At 48.9% G+C, this 19,823-nt stretch overlaps 1 protein-coding gene and 1 long non-coding RNA gene across 5 annotated transcripts in view; one reads left to right on the top strand and one right to left on the bottom strand.

Annotated features, from left to right (window-relative positions):
- The window catches only part of FLNB (filamin B), a 145,201-nt gene that overhangs the window by 45,694 nt on the left and 79,684 nt on the right, over nt 1–19,823 (bottom strand). For all 4 annotated transcript variants that reach the window (XM_025885762.2, XM_073901412.1, XM_025885759.2 and 1 more), the window contains exons 9-20: nt 18,850–18,987; nt 17,191–17,317; nt 15,028–15,164; nt 13,557–13,750; nt 12,245–12,358; nt 11,320–11,463; nt 11,054–11,177; nt 10,557–10,717; nt 9,434–9,524; nt 8,967–9,136; nt 3,587–3,704; nt 1,070–1,332 (exon numbers count right to left, since the gene is read on the bottom strand). In XM_025885762.2, the coding sequence (XP_025741547.2) occupies nt 1,070–1,332; nt 3,587–3,704; nt 8,967–9,136; nt 9,434–9,524; nt 10,557–10,717; nt 11,054–11,177; nt 11,320–11,463; nt 12,245–12,358; nt 13,557–13,750; nt 15,028–15,164; nt 17,191–17,317; nt 18,850–18,987 (1,781 nt within the window). The remainder of the gene's footprint in view (nt 1–1,069; nt 1,333–3,586; nt 3,705–8,966; nt 9,137–9,433; nt 9,525–10,556; nt 10,718–11,053; nt 11,178–11,319; nt 11,464–12,244; nt 12,359–13,556; nt 13,751–15,027; nt 15,165–17,190; nt 17,318–18,849; nt 18,988–19,823) is intronic.
- Nucleotides 15,376–19,823, top strand: part of LOC112834289 (uncharacterized) — a 32,928-nt gene continuing 28,480 nt past the window's right edge. Inside the window, exon 1 of the long non-coding RNA XR_012380910.1 lies at nt 15,376–15,455. This is a non-coding gene — a long non-coding RNA (uncharacterized lncRNA). The remainder of the gene's footprint in view (nt 15,456–19,823) is intronic.

Below are 19,823 nucleotides of genomic sequence, written 5' to 3'. Positions count from 1 at the left end.
CCCATAATAAAACATGACCCTAGAGTGGTGGGTATGTGTCATGATACATCTGTCCAAACCCGTGGAATGCATAGCATCCCGAGTGAACCCTCCTGTACACTATGTATCTGGGGTGAACAGTCCGTCAATGCCGGTACATCAGTATGAACAAATGCACCGCGCTGCTGAGGGATGGTGATAATGGGGAGGCACAGGGGGTAGGAGGGAAATCTCTGTACCCCCCTCTCCATTTTGCTATGAACCTAAAACTGCTCTAAAAAACTAAAGTCTAGGGGTGCCTGGGTGGTTTAGTCGGTTAAATGTCTGCCTTCAGCTCAGGTCATGATCCCAGGGTGCTGGGATGGAGCCCCGCATTGGGCTCCCTGCTCAGCGGGGAGCCTGCTTCTCCCTCTCCTGCTCCTCCTGCTTGTGCTCATTCTTTCTCTCTCTCAAATAAATAAATAAATTTTTTAAAAATATATTAAAAAAAAGCCACAAAAAAACTAAAGTCTAACACAAAAATTTAAAAACCAAACGAATAAACGAAACTGCTTTTACAAGAGGGTGGGGATGGGGCTTTCAGCTCTGATTCAACAAATAAGACCGTTTTTACAGGATTCATGCCGTTCAGACCACTGAAAATACTCTAAAACCCTTGATTCAGGGCTACTAGGAAGAAATGATAATGAGACTCATATATTTTGACATTGAGCTATATGGCTTCTGCAGGGTGAGCTCGCCCTGCGTGCTGGACATGGGGCTGAGGCCTCCACCGGCACGATCTCGCCTCACCCTTACAGGCTCACTGTGAAGCGAGCGCTGTTATTATGCTAACAAGGGAAGGGGACAGAACTCAGAGAAGGGGACTCCCTCACCGCCAGAGAGCAAGAGGAGCAGTGGGGAGGACACCCGGCTGCCCAAGGGACCCCTCCGGCTGAACTGTAAGAGAAAATACTTCTGTCAGCCGTTGAGAATGGACCTTCCTCAGAAAACGATTTTCTACAGGCCTTGGTCAAGCAGGATCAGTGAAGGACGCCCATGTTATATTTGATGATAGGAGACAAGTCCGGGTACAGAAATGAAAGCTGACCTTGGTGGGGTCTGGCGGCAGTGAAGCCTCCACCGTGTAGGGGCTCCCAGGCACGGGGTGTCCATCGTAGGTGACATCTACAGCATACAGCCCCTCCTCCCGAGGGATGAACTTGGCCGTGCTGCTCTCCCGGCCCACCACGGGTGCCACCATACAAGGCACAACCTTCCTCGAGGGGCTCAGGATCGTCACATCCAGCTTCCCTTGGCCTCCTGCCCCCTTCGTGTCGATGGCGAACTCTTGACCCTTCCCAACTTCGACTCCTGGAAGAGGGGGACACGCCCAGGTGAGGAGCTGGCCCTTTTCAGCAGCAGGAACCGCTGAGAGCAGAACAGTGAGGGTTCCCTGGACACGAGGCATTACCTCAGCCCGGGCAACAAGCGAGGGCGGATGCAAGGACAAGAAGCAAGACTGGGTCGGGATAATCAGCATTTCCCTGGGTAACAACCAGTCTAAGAACAGCTACTAACTAACGATGCCATTAATAACAACGACAGCTGACACTTACTGATACAATAACGACGGGTTCCTTAAAAACCAATAATGATTGGTTACTTAATGACTGCACTTTATCCCCAGGGCCGAGTACAGCATACCACCTCCTTTAATTTTTACCACAACCCTATAGGGTATTTATTAGTTACCAATGGCTTTAACAGATGGGAAAACCGAGGCTTCGAGGCGAAGGAATGTGTCCAGGGTGCCGTACACAGCAGACCACAAAGGTGGGACACACACATAAATTTACTGGACCCCACAATCTGCTCTGCCAACTAGTAAATTATAATCTGACACTGTCCTCTCTCCTTTACTTACTTTTGGTATAACTTTATATCAAAACATTACCATAAGCCAATGTTTTATTTACTAATTCTTGGAAGCAAATTTAATCCCACAGCCAACAAGGCAAAAGTCACAGAGCTGGCCAATGCAGGGGCACCGAAGTGAGTCTGAAGAACTGACTCTCTATACTGCGCTGATATTTGAAAGGTCTCTATAAAGCAGGGCCACAGAAAACCCATGTGTTGTATTTGACCAAAACAAAGGGAAAGGACTCTGAACCAAAATGACAGCATTGTGAGCGTAGGGCTCTCACCACAAGCCAGGGAAATCCTGACTCTAGGGCAGTATGGGGCCTACCAAGACCAGCACCTCCGAATCACAAGCAAGGCAGCCTTGGAGCACCATGGCCCAAAGGCTTTTCCTAATCGGCATTGTGCTTTTCCTGGTCTGGAATTGAAGCCCTAGGTGTCTCAGAAGAAGCAGCAATGAGGAGACACATGAAAGGACTGGCCAGTGACTTTCATATGCTCAGAGCTGGCTGCCCTCCAGGGACGGCTTCAGAGAGCCCAGAGCTAGGAGGTGGCCTCATTCACAACTCGTCCGTTTGAGTCACAGGTGAGTGAAGGTGCTCCTTGATGGTCCACTGAGACCAAAGAGGCCTGCCCAGGGGGTATGCACTGAACCCCACGCGACCCTGAAATCAGCTGAGTGTGTGCTACAGAGGTGTGGCCAGGCTTCAGCCACATGGCAGATCGTGCCAACAAGGGGACAGAGGTGTGAATATTCTCCAAGATGCACTGCTCACGTCAAAAGGCAGGCTGCAAACATATGGGTGTACAGGCATGACTTTAATGCAAAATGAACACTGCCAAACGTTTGCTGCTGACGCATATGCCCACACAGATGGAGAGAGAAGGTCTCAAAGGACAGACACTGAACGGATAACCCTGATTCACCCTAGGAAGAATAAGAGGTGACGGAGAGAGTGGAGTTTACTCTCAACGGTGGTGTTTTTTAAGAGGAAAATGGATTTATGCCTTATTTTGTGTAAAAAGCAGAATTTTACGATTATGTGTTGAACTTCTGAAGCTGAGTGATAAGTACATCAGTGTTTATATTCTACCACTGTCTTTACTTTTGTATGTTTGGAATTTTCCCTAATACAACAAATGAAAACATTTTAAAATAAATGAGCTTACACTAACAAGATACCTACCAAGCTAAAGGAATATTGGGGTGGGGGTGGGGGTTGCATCAGAGTCGCGGTTTCTGAGTGCCGGGGAGTTGGCTTTTATGCTACTGTCCACCCTCATGTAGATCCCATGGCCAAGGACAGCGAGCACAGTACAAAGTCACCAGAAGGCAATGCGTCCCAACTTCTATTTGCGATGAAAACATCCCACTGTGATGGCAGCAGTTACTGAAGGCTGACGACGCGCCAGCCCCTGAATTATGAGCTCATTTACCTTTCAAAATATTCCCACGAATGTCAGTGTGCTTGACCACCCCTCCCCCACTACGGGATGAGGGAATGGAGGCTTGGGGAGGTTAAGCGCAGGTAGGGTCCCAGAACGACCCCGCCGCGTGGCCCCAGTTCACACCCACGTCCATCCCACTGCAAGGTCTCTTATGGCAGAGTCTGCTTCCCTGCAAATTGTCTTTTGAAAGGTATCTAACTGGCGGCCCCGGTGGGTGGTCTTCAGTGACCCGTCTCCCCTGCATCCACGCACTTACTGTTCTCCAGCCCATTAATTCTGATCTTGCTCAGATCCAGCGGAGCGGCCACGCCCACGGTGAAAGGGCTTTTAGGGATGGGGTCGCCACCATACGTCACCAGCACCTGCATACAGCCCTGGAACGAGAGGAAACCGAGTGCACCTTTGGGCACCAACATCTAACTTGCTGTTTATTTTATTTTGTTTTTTTTAAAGATTTTATTTATTTATTTGTCAGAGAGAGAGAGAGAGAGCACAAGCAGGGGGAGTGGGAAAGGGAGACGCAGGCTCCCGCTTAGCAAGGAGCCTGATGAGGGACTCGATCCCAGGGTCCTGGGGTCCTGGATCATGACCTGAGCCAAAGGCAAATGCTGAACCAACTGAGCCACCCAGGTGCCCCCTAACTTGTTTAAACCTGTCTTCTAAATCTTTAATTCTTCCAGAGACACAGGGCACTTGACTCCAGTGGATTTAGAAACACCACAGACATATTTCTCTAAGCTTCTGGCCCCATGGCAAAAGCAAGCGAGAAGTGAGATAAAATCAGAGCAGCCTAAGAACAACAGGGGCGACTTAAAAAGCATACTGTACGCTGTGCTTTTAAGCATTTCCTTGACTCAATTTCCAAATAGTCTGAAGGGGTGGTTCCCACTATTGACCCCATTTTTCCAGGAAAGGAAGCTACAGCTCAGGGAGGTAGAGTCACTTGCCCCAAATCACATGCCTGGTAGTATGAGAGCTGAACCTCATACCCGTGGCACGCAGACCCGCGTCCCAGCTGCTCGGCCATACTACCTCCTGCCCAGCACACACCCGACCCCGGCCACGGGTAAAGCTGCCATCTATGGGAGCCTCGCACTGAACAAAACCAGCTTTTTCTACGTCTCGGAAATCAATTTTAGGCCACCAGACTGTGAAAAGGATCTGCACACTAAAGCAGCCTCTAAACTCCCACATCTATGTCACGGAAAGAAAAGGTTCAAGTGTAAAGGGAATCCTGTCTGTGGGTTTGGCAGGCCCGTTGTTCGAAGCCCTGGGGGCCACGGGAGCGCGATACAACTGCATGTGCAGGGTGGTTCTCCTCAGGCTGGTCCGGGCCCACTCCCTGCTGGCTTCCCCTCTCCCGGCGGCTAAGCACCCTTCTCTGCCAAACCCAGACTCCATGAAAGCTCAGAGCTGTCTCAGTAGATGAAGCTCTCCCTCACCTCAAACACCCCGGCCAGAACGTAAAAGGCCGTGGAGGGAGAGACGACGCCCCCCCAAGAATCCGGGGGGCTCACCAGAATTCAGGTTCTAGTGAAAGCTGTCAGTGATCAAGTGTTAAAAGGTTGTAGCTTTTGGCCCACATATATTTTCTCCCATTGCTTTTCATAATAAAAAAAGGGGGGGGGCAAAAGCCAAGAAAAAAATTGGTTGCATCAATGAAGGAGGGAGGACTGATTCTCCAGGATTTATTGGCAGCGCACACAAACCAACTGGCCCCCTGCCTCAAGGGTGTAACGTTTCATGGTAGAACGTGCACGGGTCCGAGCCAACAGAGCTGAGAGCCAGCCCAGGACAGGACAGGTCTCCTCCTTGTAATAAGGAAGTCAGGGAGTGACTTGTGGCTTCAGCCACCGTGGCATTCCCATCATGCCAGCTCGTCCCAAGCTTCCATTTGCCCACAAGTCCCTAACTCCTTGAGGGAGAGGCCTCACGGCTGACCATGGGTCATGGAAAAACCTTCTCTACCAGCCCTGGAAGTCTTCTGATTGCGTCTCTGGAGTGCCACAGGAGAGGGAAAAATCCTCTTTCAGTTAAGCCTACCCATCCCATAAAAGAAAGTGTGTTCTCATTACCAGTTATGAAAAAAAACAAAACAAAAACTCAGAGAGGAAATGAACTCTACCTCAAATAACCTAACAAGGGGGAGGAAGAAATCTTAAGGGACTTACACCTGCAATGGCCTGTACCGTTTAAGGTTTCCTCTGGGCCCCAGCTAAGGAACGGACTGTGCTTTTCCCCCAGAGTGGCGGTGACATCAGGAATGTCGGAGCAATGACCACTGGTGCATTTCACCACGACCTTGCTGACTGCAGGACAGTTTTATTCTCCCCCCTCTGCGCCTCTAAGACCTTAATCCCACCCTGCACCACGCACGAATGTAAGACTCTGACCCAAGAGCTCAGGTGAGGACAAGATAAAGTGAGCCACCCACAGCCCCCTCCTCCAGAGATCTCTGGAACAGGCAGGAGGCTCAGTGAACCCACAGGGTCTCCCCGAGGCACCCCCAGGAAGTAGGTGGGGTTGCCGATTCCCAGTGGCTTCTGACCTGGCAGGTCATGGAGTTGCTGCCACCAGCTTCTCAAAGCGCTCGCTCTACGTGAGGGACTATGGGGTGAGAGACTGAAGTCCCTTGAGGTCACAGACAACCAAAAGCACAGAAGGCAAAAATCTGTGGGTGAATATGGCATTGTGTGATCTCCCTTCCATAAAATCAAGCCTTCTGTCTGACCTTGGGGAGGATCCTCAAGCCCCAACCCAACAAGTGACACCCCACCAAGGCAAAACGAGCTCTGACCACGGCCTTCCGACAAGACCATAACTGGTCCACTGCAGGTCAGCGGGCATCATCAAACTGTGACTCAGAGACCCTGCAGGGGACAGCTCTTCATACAGCACGGCCCGTATTCTGAGGGCAACACGCTCCCCCTGGGCCAGGACCCACTGCCATCTCTCCACACACCAAACAACTACATTTCTAGAAAGTTCCAGCCTGTTATTCCCTAAAACGACAACAAAAAGGTGCGCCTCTGGGCACCAACCCTCAAAGTATCCTCCCTGCCTCCATGTTGGGCATGGCCTCTGGGCTGACCCAGGCCTCTTTTTTATCTTTTCCTTTAAAGATTTATTTATTTATTCATTTGAGAGAGAGAGAGAGAGACACACACACACAGAGAGGGAACACAAGCAGGGGGAGTGGGAGAGGGAGAAGCAGGCTTCCCGCCGAGCAGGGAGCCCGATGCAGGGCTCGATCCCAGGATCCTGGGATCATGACCTGAGCCAAAGGCAGATGCTTAACGACTGAGCCACCCAGGCGCCCCGACCCAGGCCTCTTAACCACATCCAAGGGCACAGCTCAAAAGGCAAGCTTATTTAACCCAATCTTGAGCTGTCTGCCGCTCTTCAGAAAAGAGAGATCAAAGGTGCATGAGAATGTGTTGGCCTCACTGTCCCTACAAAGTTCTCTGCCTGTGTGTAGAGGTTCCACATTGTGTATTCACCCTTTAAGCCATAAACCCATGTGAAGAACCTACAGCATCAGGCCCTGTGCTCAAGACTGGGAATGGAAAGATATGTATAGGACATGATATCCCATCGTTGGGGAACTCACCATCCAAGAGAAGAAATTCAATTTTTTCTTCGCCATAGAGAAATATGCAGAACTGCAACATGCCCAAAAAATGAAACCGTAAATCTTGTTCTAAATGCTAAATAAGAAGGACCAGAGAGGCACCACTCACACTGGAGGCAGGGACTGACGCCAGGACTCTGCCAGGCTCCTTGGACATAGGACAGGCAGCATTTGAGCAAAGCCCCAAACAGCCACTGAGCTTGCCGACACACCTGCCGTTCTCCAAGAAATGGATGAACTTGACCTTGTGTGATTTTGAAGTAAGAAGCCTCCCTCTCTAGCCTCCACCTCTGCCCCAAATGGCAACAGGTTCTGAAGCCCTTTCTGGGGGTGCAGGCCAAAACCTGACTCTGTCTTAATGTCTGCAACTTACTTTCTAGAAGCTTAACCAAAGCCCAAAAAGGTTTATAGACAGAGGACAAAGCAAGATGTTTTTAGAAGAGTCTAAGACCTTGTGACCTTGACCAGTGTGCATGGCCATGCTTTCTGGTACCTTCTCCTAAGGAATGTGGAGAATTGGCAACAAGGATGATGTCAAGCTGATGCTCCCAATGGTGAGGCTCCCGCCAGCCTTCTGAAGCGTCAGCAGGAAAATAATTACCCACGTAGCACTGAGCAGCCTGATGAGAAAAGGTTATTCTACGTACAAAAGTATTTTTACCATCACTGATAATGAACCCCTCATTAAAGTAAAAACAAAAACCACAGGAAGAAGGATGTCTGCATATAAGAGACCACATCTGTACTGAGGCACACAAGAACTCACCCCAGACAACCCCTCCCACCGCCAAAGAGTCCATCTCCAAGGACATGTAGCCCCCAGTGCAAGGGGACACCTGCACCACACCCCTCATCCTCACCGTACCCCTCAATCCTTCCCACTAGACTCCGGGCAGCCCCTCACTGAGGGCCAGGCAGGAGGGATGCTTCTCGGGTGGTGTTTCTACAGAAAGCATCCCCCCTGTTCTTCTACAAAGGGTTCCTCACAGAAGCAGGACTATTTTCCTCAGGAAAGAAAAAATCTGAGAGGTTCAAATGACCGTGGAGAATGCTATGCATAAAAAATAGTAAAATCCAGGGCACCTGAGTGGCTCAGTTGGTTAAGCAACTGCCTTCGGCTCAGGTCATGATCCCAGAGTTCCAGGATCAAGTCCCGCATCAGGCTTCCCTGCTCAGCAGTGAGCCTGCTTCTCCCTCAGACCCCTCCCCTTGTGCTTGCTCGCCCCCTCTCTCTCTCTCTCTCTCTCTCTCTCTCGACTGCTCAATCTCTCTCTCTCAAATAAATAAAATCTTAAAAAAAAATAGTAAAATCCAGGCTTTTCTTCTGGGTTATCTGTTCCTCACACCCCAGAGGTATGGCCATGAAGCCAAACCCAATTTTGAACAAATTAAACAAGAATTCACACAGAGAGGCAGAGAGGTCGTTTTTTAGGTGCTTCTGGCCTAAAATAATCAGAGCAAAGTAGCCTGGATCGTAACATCCTGTGTGTGTTCCTGAATCTTGTGGGGCCCTAGATAGTATTTCGGGCCTGAGGGACTAAAGGCTGAACTGGCTTTTGAGAGAGACCCACTCTACCACCTTATACAAAGGGCCAGCAAGAAAACACACAGGCGTCCCCCTTCCTCCCCTGTGAGTAATCAAGAAAGACTGAATGAAGGGCAGCTGGTAAGGATGGGAGAGTGTGTGGGGTAAGAGGCAGACACTAGGTCCCGAATTTCAAGAGCTCCCTGCTTCTGCTGAAAGCCAAAATGGAGGTGGGAGGTGGGGATGGGGAGTCGGGCTAGCTTCCCGCTCTAGTTTCCCGCTTGTTCTTAGGGAAACCTTCAGGACCACCTCACAGCACTAGCCAGGCCTCTTGCCAGTGCTCCTGGGGAGGCTCAGAATGACAGGCACGAAGAGCCCGTCACCCACAGAGGAGCACCTCGACACAGCACAGATCGCAGCCTTGGTGTCCAAAGGGTCCAGCCCAGCACCGAGGGGGAAGGGGCAATGGAAGGACCCTACCTGCTGGGTGGGTGTGTATTTGACAGTGTGGGAGTAGTCGTAATTGTCGATGATATCCAAGTCCTTCACGGCATCTCCAGGAAGGGTGCTGCTGAACTGCACGTTCAGCGGGGCTTTTCCGGCCCCTTTGGTGTAGACCGTGAAGTGGGTTGGTTTCCCGTTTTCCACACCTGGAAGGAGAGACCGTGAAGTGAGGAGACAGGCCTGGCTGGCGTGGTTTCACTCTTCAACAACCAGACTGACAGGTTCATCGGCACCAGTCCTAGGAAGGCGGCTGGTGATGGGGGCCGGCACTCCGGAGCACTGCCAACAGCTCGGGCAGGAGCACTGCCCCTGCTGAATGGGACCCCCAAGAGAACACCTGCCCTGGGTGGATATGAGGCCCTCAAGGTCCCTGGACCAAACATGCCCATGGCCACTGGCCCGCAGAAGGCCTCCAGGATGGCCTGTCCCGCATGCTCTCTTACCTGCTTTGCTGAGCCCCGGGCCTTCTGCCTTCACTTTGCTGGCATCATGGGATGGGTCAACTTTCACTCTGAAAGGACTGGCGGGGATTTCCTGTAGGGGAGACACTATCTCAGTAGGAAAGCCCCTGAATCGTCTGCCGGAGCTTAGCCTTCTGCACAACGCGAGGGGGGGAGACCTCTGTGACTCTGGTGGGTGGCGGGCAAACTTCCATCCCCATGGGTTAAGTCTTCGTACTCTAGCCTCAGGTAGGGGCCACCAAGGGTCACTTACAAATGCCTGGACCCCTCCATCACAGGCTTTGACCTGCTTAGTGCACAGCGGAAGGAAGGTTTCCTACAAACGAATCTGAAAACTCTGAGCCTTTCACACCAAAGTTGAGTACTTAGGATGCAAAAAATCCTACCAAGAATATAAAACCCCAAATGACAATAACATATAGGGTTGGGCGAAAGGACATGTCCTCAGGTATAGCTCGGAGCTAACGTTTGGGGAATGGGAGGAGCTGATCAGAAATAGAAGGATTATAATTCTTCACAATGGTGCAGGTTATCAGAATAAAGGCAGAACAGGTTAACCGGATGAAGTCAATTCCAAGACCAAGACCTTCAGGCACAGAACTTTCTCTCTCGACATTCCTATCCTTATGTGAAGTTAATTTGAATCACCAGGATTCCACTGTTCCATTTTAGGTACCACTCGCCTTATCCTCACCTATCACATGTAAATATGAGCTCAGTTTGAAAGTTCAAAGCTCCTCTCCCTATAAAAGTTTAGGGGTCAAGGCCAAAGCCATTACTTCAAAGCGGTCAAAGCAGAACACGTCTAGAAGTTCATTTCAATCAAAAACTTTACAAGCATTTATAACAAACCAGTCTCCTGCCAAAGCCCTGCTATAACCACTGAATACGCTGTGCCTCACTTTTGTTAGAAAATGGCAATAATTTAGTTCTGGGTGCTTTTTGCTTTTTGTTTTCTTTCCCCTCTTCATGGTTTTCAGGAACCAGAGAGGAAAACCTGAGCAGAATTCTCAAGACACGGCCCTATTGCTTAAAAAAAAAAAAAAAAAAAAAAAAGGAAATACACACACAGGTGGCCAGAAAGAACCCAGGTCCAAACACACACCTGAGATGCAAAGAGAACTTTGATAGTGTATCGCCCGGCGGCAGGAGGCACATATTTGACCGTAAACGTGTCGTTGGCGTTGTGAATAATGTCAAAGTCCACGTCTTCCTCATCCTCACTTAACACCCGGGCATCACATTTAATGCCAACGCTGACATCACCTGGAACAGACCAGCTTATGAGCGCACCAGGGTACAAGAAACAGCATGTCCCATGCAATCGCTTCCAGCTCAGCTCACCTAACACCCCAAAAAAGCAATTGGGAAGTTTCCAGTAACAAGCCTGACAAAGGGAGGGTGCTAAGTCAGGGCTTTGGAGGAGGAATAGAGGATTAGCAAAGTTCACCAAGGAACTGCCACAGATGCTCATTAGATGAACAATTCCCTATTCAGGTGCACTGCTTTCTGGCTCAAAGTTCACCGCCCTTCGAACGTTCCAGAAAGAACATGCTTCCTCAAGGAGCAGCAATTACCGCACTGGGGGAAGCCCCCTCTCACCTTCCCCAGCCTCAGTACAGTCCACTGTGAAATGAGTAGGCTCATTTGCCTTCAGTCCACTTCGCTCCACGCCTGGCCCAAACACCTTGACCTTCTGGGGATGGCTACCCTGCCCGATACTGACCTAAAAAGAACATGGCAGAAAGTTATAACCAAGTTTTCCTCCACTTGGACCCAGTGAAACATTGTTAGTTAGCATGGAGCCCAGACCCACCACAGGACTTGGCTTTTTCATACAATGGCCAGGATTATGCTTCACAACCTACCCTGTAGGGGCTGTGTGGGATGTTCACGCCTCCCCAGACCACAGCAATGGTGTGCTTGATGGCCTTAACCGGGGTATACGAGCAGGCATACGTGCCGTCCATCCGGCTCTTCATCTGGATGTCAATGGGCTGGCCTTCCCCATCCTGCAAAAGAGCAGGGGCAAAGAAGAGAAACTGGCCCTCACACAGTCTTCATCAAACAGAGCCGCCATGGCTTCCCAAGACCATCAAGTCACCACCCATCCAACAAAACATGGAACAACTATGATATGCCATCACCACAGGTGATAAAACACTGCCTGTATTTATTTGTTTTTCATAAGAGCCAATGACCCTAATAGAAAGCCATGGCCACTCAATACTTCTTAATTTGGGGGCGCCTGGGTGGCTCAGTTGGTTAAGTGTCCGACTCTTGATATCAGCTCAGGTCATGATCTCGGGATCTAGAGATCGAGCCCTGGCATCAGGCTCCCTGCTCAGCGGGGGTCTGCTTGAGATTCTCTCTCCCTCTGCCCTTCCCCTCACTCAGGTATGTGCTCGCCCACTCTCTCTCTCTCTCACTAAAATAAAAAAATAAATCTTTAAAAAAATACTTCTTAATTTTAATTCCTGCATTTAAATTCAATAAACACATTTAATAAATTCTTATTTACAAACCTCCTGTCATGGCCTAGGTAGCTTTAACCACACTGAAGGGCATGTACAGGGAAATCTGAAATCAAGCCTTGTTTCCAAAGAATACAAATCATAAAGATGAGAAAAGCACCCTGCTTTACATATTAGAATCCCATTTAATAATAAATATTCTTATGATTCCCAATATGTGGATGAATAAACAGGATCAGATGAACTGAGCAACTTGCCATTACAGTGACAGATCATGTCTCCTGATAATTACCTGCACAGGTGGACCCTGGAAACTTACCTGAGCAAATATCTTTAAGGGAGCTTTTCCAGCATCCTTAGGATCCACGGTGAACTCACACAGGTTGTTGACAATGCACCCAGATTTCTCCAAACCTGGCCCGTATGCTTGGACCTGGGGCAAAGAATAATGATTCTCTTTCTGTACAATGCCCCAACGAAACCCCCTCTATAATGACCAGTGACCAGGGAACAAGGTAACAAAACCACCTGAGTCTGGTTTCACAGTACCTATGTAACAGCATGGTTAGGGAAGGAAAATGCTCAAGTAGGTTGTAACTCAAAAATTAAACACAGTATCATTAACCTCCCAGGAGGAAGAAAACTCTCAAAAACCCAGCCCCAAGCTAGCCTGGGGCTCCATGCCTTATTCTGAGCAGATATAGACAACTAGTAACCAGGGCAGGGACTTCCAGCCATGCCCAGGTTCAATGTTCCCACATGGAGGGGGCTCAGAACCTTTACCACAGACGTTCCTAAGGTTTACAGCTTCCAGAGAGAACAAAGGACCAGCCGTTGGCCAACAAGGAAGAGCAACCGGCCCAGACCGACACCAGCCTACAAAGAGCTGCCTGTGTGTGCCAGGGCAGCACACATGGGGGTGTGGAGGCTTCCTCCTAGCAGCCAGCCTGCCTCAGACTCGATGCTTATCAGCCTCCTAAGAGTGTGACAGAAGCTCTGAGAAACACTGCTCCAATTTAAGAGAAGGGAGCTGCGGAGAAAAAGAACACCTTTCATTTATGAAGAGCAGCCTCCGCAGCCCCCTGCATGAGCCAGGCACTGGGCGAAGGGCTGTCTTTATGCACGTTAGCTCCTTGAATCATCCCAGAAACGCTGGGAAGCAGACACTGCTATCATTCCACTTTAAAGAGAAAGAATCAAGAATCAGAGAGGTTAAGGATTGACTTGCCCAACATTAGAAAAGTACCAAATGGGGGCGCCTGGGTGGCTCAGTTGGTTAAGCAACTGCCTTCGGCTCAGGTCATGATGCTGGGGTCCCAGGATCGAGTCCCGCATCGGGCTCCCTGCTCAGCAGGGAGTCTGCTTCTCCCTCTGACCCTCCTCCCTCTCATGCTCTCTCTCATTCTCTCTCTCTCAAATAAACAAATAAAATCTTAAAAAAAAAAAAAAGAAAGAAAAGAAAAGTACTTAAGCGGTACTACCAGGGTTCCAACTCAGACCAGTGTCCTTCCTAAGCTCTACATGGCCCCTTGCTGCCATCCCTCAACATGCTGCTTGAGGTCACTCTCTGGGTACCACGGAGAGGGCCAGGAGCCAGGAAGAGAAAACAGAAACATGACAAACAGGCTCACCAGATCCGGGTTGTAGTCTCCTGCAGCTGGGTGGATGAAGGCCATGTATGGGCTGTCCTTGATGTCCTCGTCATCACACATGATGTGAACAGCATATTCGCCAGGTTCCTTGGGCCAGTACTTGACATCACATGACCCATCATTCTGGTCATCATACTCAATCTTCGCCTGGGAGGGGCCTTCAATAGCAAAGCCTGGGGGACAGGGTGAGAGGGACCCCTGGTTGCATGGTGGGAAGAACCTACTCTATGTTACTACCAGTTCACTCCCTCAAAGCAAGTATCAGCCAGAAGCCTGAAATCAGTGTCTGTCCCTTTTCCACAAAACCAAGCCTACTGAGTCTTCACTAGACGTGGAAGGGTTGGATTTTTATGTTTTTTTAAACATCATCTAACAAGTCAAGTCAACCAAAACCTTAAACCAATGCCCACACTTTGCCCCATCAAATCAGGTTCTGGGTTTTTGTCTGAAGGAAATAATCAAGGATATGCATAAACAGTTAGGTACAAAGTATATGTACCCAGCACTGTTTCTACAGGAAAAGCGTGGAAATAACCGGAGAGCCTAACAGTAGACATATCCATGCAACAGAATTCCAAAGAAGCCATGGAAAATCAAGACACAGCCTCTATTTATCTAAGGCAGGAAGATAGGAAGATTACCCCTGGATATTTTTTGTGGAAGATGAATATTTACATGTGCATGTATAGAAAAAAGTCTAGAAGTGTATGCCCAAGGTTTAATATCATACCAAAACACTGATTCTCTCTCTAGAAGGAAATACTAAAGGTGATTTCTTCTTTTTCCAAGTTTGCTTATTTTTACCACCTAAAACGGACAGTCATTAAACTATGGCCAGTGGGCCAAATTGACTCACTATCTACTTCTGTACATAAGGTTTTGCTGGGACACAGCCACCCTCCTTCACTTACGTCCTTTCTCTGGCTGCTTTGGTGCTACCACGGCCGCAGCAGGGAGAATATGGCCCACAAGACTAAAATATTTGCTCTCTTGGCCTTTTAGAGCAGGTTTGCTGACCACCGTTCTGAAGTAATCCTGTATACATCAGATGTGTATTTAATATACACTGTTCTGCTCCGAAAAATATTTATTCTCCAAATTTCTAATTTCAGCAAAATTCATTCATTCATCTAAACTAAGAATCAATCAACAGTATTTGCTAAGTGCCTCCTATGTTCCAAGCACTGTTTCAAGCACAACATCCACAGGAAGCCTCTACCATGAGGTTTAGCGGATGAATGAATGAAAGAAGAGACAGAGGGCAACTTGAAGGGCAAGAGGAAAATGAAAATTGCAATCCCACAGCGGTATTAAGAGTTGGGCTTGGGGGGGTCAGGAGGCCAAGGGGAGTGAGGCTTGGAGGAGGCCCCAACTCTCAGTCTGACACGGGGACCCAAGCCTCGTGTCATGTCAGCCCCCCAGAAGCTGTTGGCCAGCCGCTTCCACCTACCCAGAGACCCCACTTCAGAGCCAATGGACTCTACCACGAAGTCCGCCGACCGCCCAACAATCCCGCTGTGGAGGCCAGGGCCCCATGCACGAACTTTCTGCATGCCTGCTTCAGGGCCAACTTGAACCTCAAAGGGGCTAAGAGAAAAGGAACAAAAAGCATTAAAGGAGAGCAAAGAAGGGACTAAATACAGCCATAAGCTGTTTACACATATTTTTTCCACTCCTTTTACCTGGAGTCCCAATGTCCAGCCAAGCCCTTCCTCCACACAGATACCCCCACAGCCATTGTTATGTCAACAATATAATGTACTGTGGCTGCCTCGGGGCACTCAGGTGGCCACTAGGTGGCTACTCAAGACAACCTGCCTCACCCTATCCATCTGATCATTCACCTTGTAAGGCTCACCAGACCATGAGCTCTGGAAGGTAAGAGAGTGCCTACTTTCCTGTATCCTGCTTATATTATATGAACAAGGGGCACCTGGGTGGTGCAGTCAGTTGGGTGTCCAACTCTTGGTTTCAGCTCAGGTCATGATCTCAGGGTCCTGGGATTGAGCCCCACATCGGGCTCCGTGCTCAGCGGGGAGTCTGCTTGAGATTTTTCTCCCTCCCTCCCGCTCTGTGCCTCCTCCTTGGGCTGTCTCTCTCTAAAATAAATCAATAAAATCTTTTTTTTTTAAGTGTTTTATTTTTTATTTTTTTATTTTTATTTTTTTTTAAGATTTTATTTATTTATTTGAGAGAGAGAATGAGAGATAGAGAGCACGAGAGGGAAGAGGGTCAGAGGGAGAAGCAGACTCCCTGCAGAGCAGGGAGCCCGATGTGGGACTCGATCCCGGGACTCCAGGATCATGACCTGAGCAGAAGGCAGTCGCTTAACCAACTGAGCCACCCAGGCGCCCCAAATCAATAAAATCTTAAAAAAATATATATATATAAGAAGGAAACTAACTTGAATAGGCTTTATCTCACACATGAACAAGTGAGTTTGTTTTTATTTTTGTTTTTTAACGAATAAGCTGTAACTTTAGGAGAGTAAAAAAAGCAAAGGGGGTGCCTGGCTAGCTCTTGATCTTGGGGTTTTGAGTTTGAGCCCCACGGTGGGTGTAGAGATTGTTTAAATAATACACTTTTATTTTGTTTTTGTGGGTTTTTTTTTTTGATGATTTTTTTGATGATTTATTTGATAGAGAGAGAGAGAGAGACAGAGAGAGAGGAAACACAAGCAGGGGGAGTGGGAGAGGGAGAAGCAGGCCTCCCGCCAAGCAGGGAGCCCAATGTGGGGCTCGATCCCAGGACCCTGGGATCATGACCTGAGCCGAAGGCAGACGCCCAATGACTGAGCCACCCAGGTGCCCTATTTTGTATTTTTTTTAAAAGATTTTATTCATTTATTCATGAGAAACAGAGAAAAAGAGAGAGGCAGAGGAAGAAGCAGGCTCCCCTTGGAGCAGGGAGCCTGATGTGGAACTTGATCCCAGGACCCTGGGATCACGACCTGAGCCAAAGGCAGATGCTTAATGGACTGAGCCACCCAGGCTCCCCAACTTTAAAAAAAAAAAAAAAAAATCTTAAAAAAAAACGTTTGCTTAGATTCTCAGAACCCTATCATGCCCAGATATTTCTCAAGGTAAATGGAATTTATTCAGTTTAAAGTTGCCCGCAGGAGAGCTGGGGAGGGTGAAGAGGGGAGGGTAACCATGATGCCCACAAGGCAAAGCTGTAGACTGTGTCCCTTGGCTCCTGACTGCACTCACGTAGAGAATTTTAATATAAACCATGGCAGATTTTATCCCCATGGCATTCCTGAACAGAGGCACACATTGAAAGAAAGAGAATCTTAGTTTATATAAGGACATATAGACACACAGCCCATTTGCTCTCTATTACTGCTCCTTCTGGCTTCCCTGCCTCCCCCCAGACCCAAACCGCCAGCATTTGATTTAAAGCAAGGCAACCGAAACCACAGTGACTTTCTGCTGTTTTTGAGAACAGGCCAAATGTCTGTGTGCTGCTCTGAAAAAAACAAAAAACAAAAAACAAAAAAAGCTTTCAACAAAGCAGATCTCCTTCCCTCCTGCAGCCCGGGAAGTAACCGCCGTGAGCCTGCTCTGGGCTGAGCACGCCTCCAGAGAAGACGCAACTCCAGCTGGAGACTCACCTCTTTGGAATGTGGTGTCCCCCCCACGTGATGGCGATGCTGTATTTCCCCGGGGTGCTGGGGTAATACTCGAATGCGTAGACTCCCTCCAGAAAGCCTTTCTGTTTCACCAGTTCCTCCAGACCCTCTGTGGGAAGAAAGCACACCATCCTTCCAAAGCAATTCCAGGCTCCCAACAAGAATCCAAAAGACAAGGACAGAAAGACAGCAGTATCCACAAGACATAAGCTGCACAGGGAAACCAGGTGGGCTGCCTCAGAACTGGACACCCTCAAAACCTGGGAGATGAATCCAAGCCTAAAAATAGACCCATCTCTGCTTCAAAGTGTGGGGGGAAAGGAAGATTTCCCAGCTAACCGGTTTTCGAAGGCTCTCTGAGAGCCTTATCTAGAGGCGGGGGCCGATAGGTCCTCGATCTCCTGGGTCTGTGTAAAAACAAGCCTAGTCCGATCTTAACTTTTCTTAATGATCATTGCTAGTTGTCTTAGCCTCTCACAAAACTGAGGAAGAACTGAGTCCTTATGAGTATTTGGCATGGGTTTCAGCCTACTGCCCTGGCACATCTTTTTGTAAAGCTGGACAGCACAAGTGAGAAGTCTCCTGCATGCTACCTACAAGAGGACAGGTTTTAGATGCTGTACCACAAACTCCACACTGAGCCATCAGGTAGGAACTTGTTTTATGTTGAGCCCTGAGGTTTGGCTGGGAAAGCCACTTAGTCAAGCGAGAATCCAAGGTCAGTAGAAAACGCCTCCTTGGCTCCTGTAACAAGCCAGAGGGGAGGGAAGCCCCAGAGGAGCTCTTGGCTCCAGGTCTGGGCAGTGTAGAACCTTGGCCACCCTTCGAACACAGCCTTCCCCACAGCCTGGTGCACTGAGATCAAATATTAACTTTCTGGAGCTCAGAGCACTCCTGCCCCAGCCCGTTGGGGATACAGAGAGTGGGAGCAACACGGGGGCTGCACCCATCCCCACAAGGCATGAACCCGCGGAGGGCTGCTACGCCTACAGCCAGAAATGCAGGGGCAAACACGGACAGGGCAGACACTCATCCTCACGTCTGCGGTCTCCCTTCCCAAACAGGGAAGAAGAAGGAGCTGCAGAGTGCAACCCACCCCTCCGTGAACAGCATTTATCTACAAAGAAAACTTAATCTCAGGGAATTTTATTTTCCTTCTATAAGCACTGATCATAGTAATTAGGTATTTGGCATAATTTCATAGTCTATAAAATGTAACCTGTAGTGGGAAAATTACTGGCTTTGGAGACGGTGCTTGAATTCCAGCTCAGATGCTTACGAGCTGTGTGACCTTGGGCAAGATCCTTCCTCTCGAGCCCGTGTTTCCTCAAATAAAAAGTAAGCCACTTCAGGTTGTCCTTCCAAGGACAGCACTTCCCAAACTCCATTACATCACTGCTTTTTCTATTCCCAGAAGACTTAATATGGGAGGATGTCAAGCCACCACTGGTCCCACTGCACCCAGGGCAGACATAACTAATCAATCACTGCCTCCTTCCCCACGGAGCCCAGATAGCCTCAACTCTTTGAAACTGCTCTCTCTGGGATCGATCAAAACGGGCTGGGGGATGAAATCCATACGCCATGGCTGCAAAGCCAGCCCAAGTCACACCTGAGATGGAGAAACAAAGGAGCACTTACTAGGACCCTTCACAGTGACACCAAGTTCCCCGCTTCCAGCAGCTTTGGTATCAACCTTGAAGTCTGCAGTCTCCCGGATGCGGATGCCTTTGGGCTGCAGGCCTCGGCCACTGGCCCGGCAGGCGTTTGGACTACAGGCTGCAAACACAGTTTTGACATCAATTCAACCTTTCATTCGTTAGAGTTGAGCAAGCCAAGGTAACTTGGAACCACCCGCCAAGAAAATGTTTGTTCTGCACAGAGTCTGCAGCAGCTGCCCGAGGCTAGGGGTCCTGCTCAGGGAGCACACCAGGCTAGCAAATAAGGACACAACATAACTTTGTCCGGCCACATCGCAGAGGGACCAGGGTGGGGGGGAAGTGGGGGGTTACTTTGGCAAAGAAAGAAGGGGAAGCACAGCCTGCATCTGCTGTGCTCCTGGAACCTGCTGAATCCTGGCATTTATCCTCTTGGTGGTGAAGGAGAGTTAAATCTCATTGCCACACTCAAGGGCCCAGTAATTGGGAAGACCGAACTTCTTCAAGTCTACTTGGAAAATGTAGCACTTGAAAACATCTGACCTTGTTCCAAACTTTGGAACAGCCATTTCTAAAAGTCGAAATGTGATCATCTTCCGCATGAAGAGCCAGGAGATAGCTCAAAAAAGAAACCTGTTCAACCCCCAACTCAGCCAAGGCAGGCAAACATTTTAATGCTGTCAGCAGGTAATTGGAATGGTGGGTGGCTATAAATGCAACATTTAGCAATAAACACCACTCTCCATTTGATTTCTGGATCTAGTTTAAAAACCTAAACTCAGAAGTCTAAAAATTAAGGACCAAAGTAGCTTCTAGTAATTTCTTACATGAGAGGTCCACAAAACTACCGTTCCATGGGGGTCATCAGAAGGTTGATAAAATACATCCTTGTACCCTGGGAATTCTTTGCCAACACAGGGGACCTTTTTGAGTATAGAAATGAGAGAGCGGTGGGCA

The sequence above is a fragment of the Callorhinus ursinus genome, unplaced genomic scaffold (genome assembly GCF_003265705.2).
Source record: "Callorhinus ursinus isolate GAN/ISIS: 27379988/994484 unplaced genomic scaffold, GSC_fseal_2.0 scaffold15, whole genome shotgun sequence".
NCBI classification, from domain to species: Eukaryota; Metazoa; Chordata; class Mammalia; order Carnivora; family Otariidae; genus Callorhinus; species Callorhinus ursinus.
This window is presented reverse-complemented; position numbering and strand designations above follow the sequence as displayed.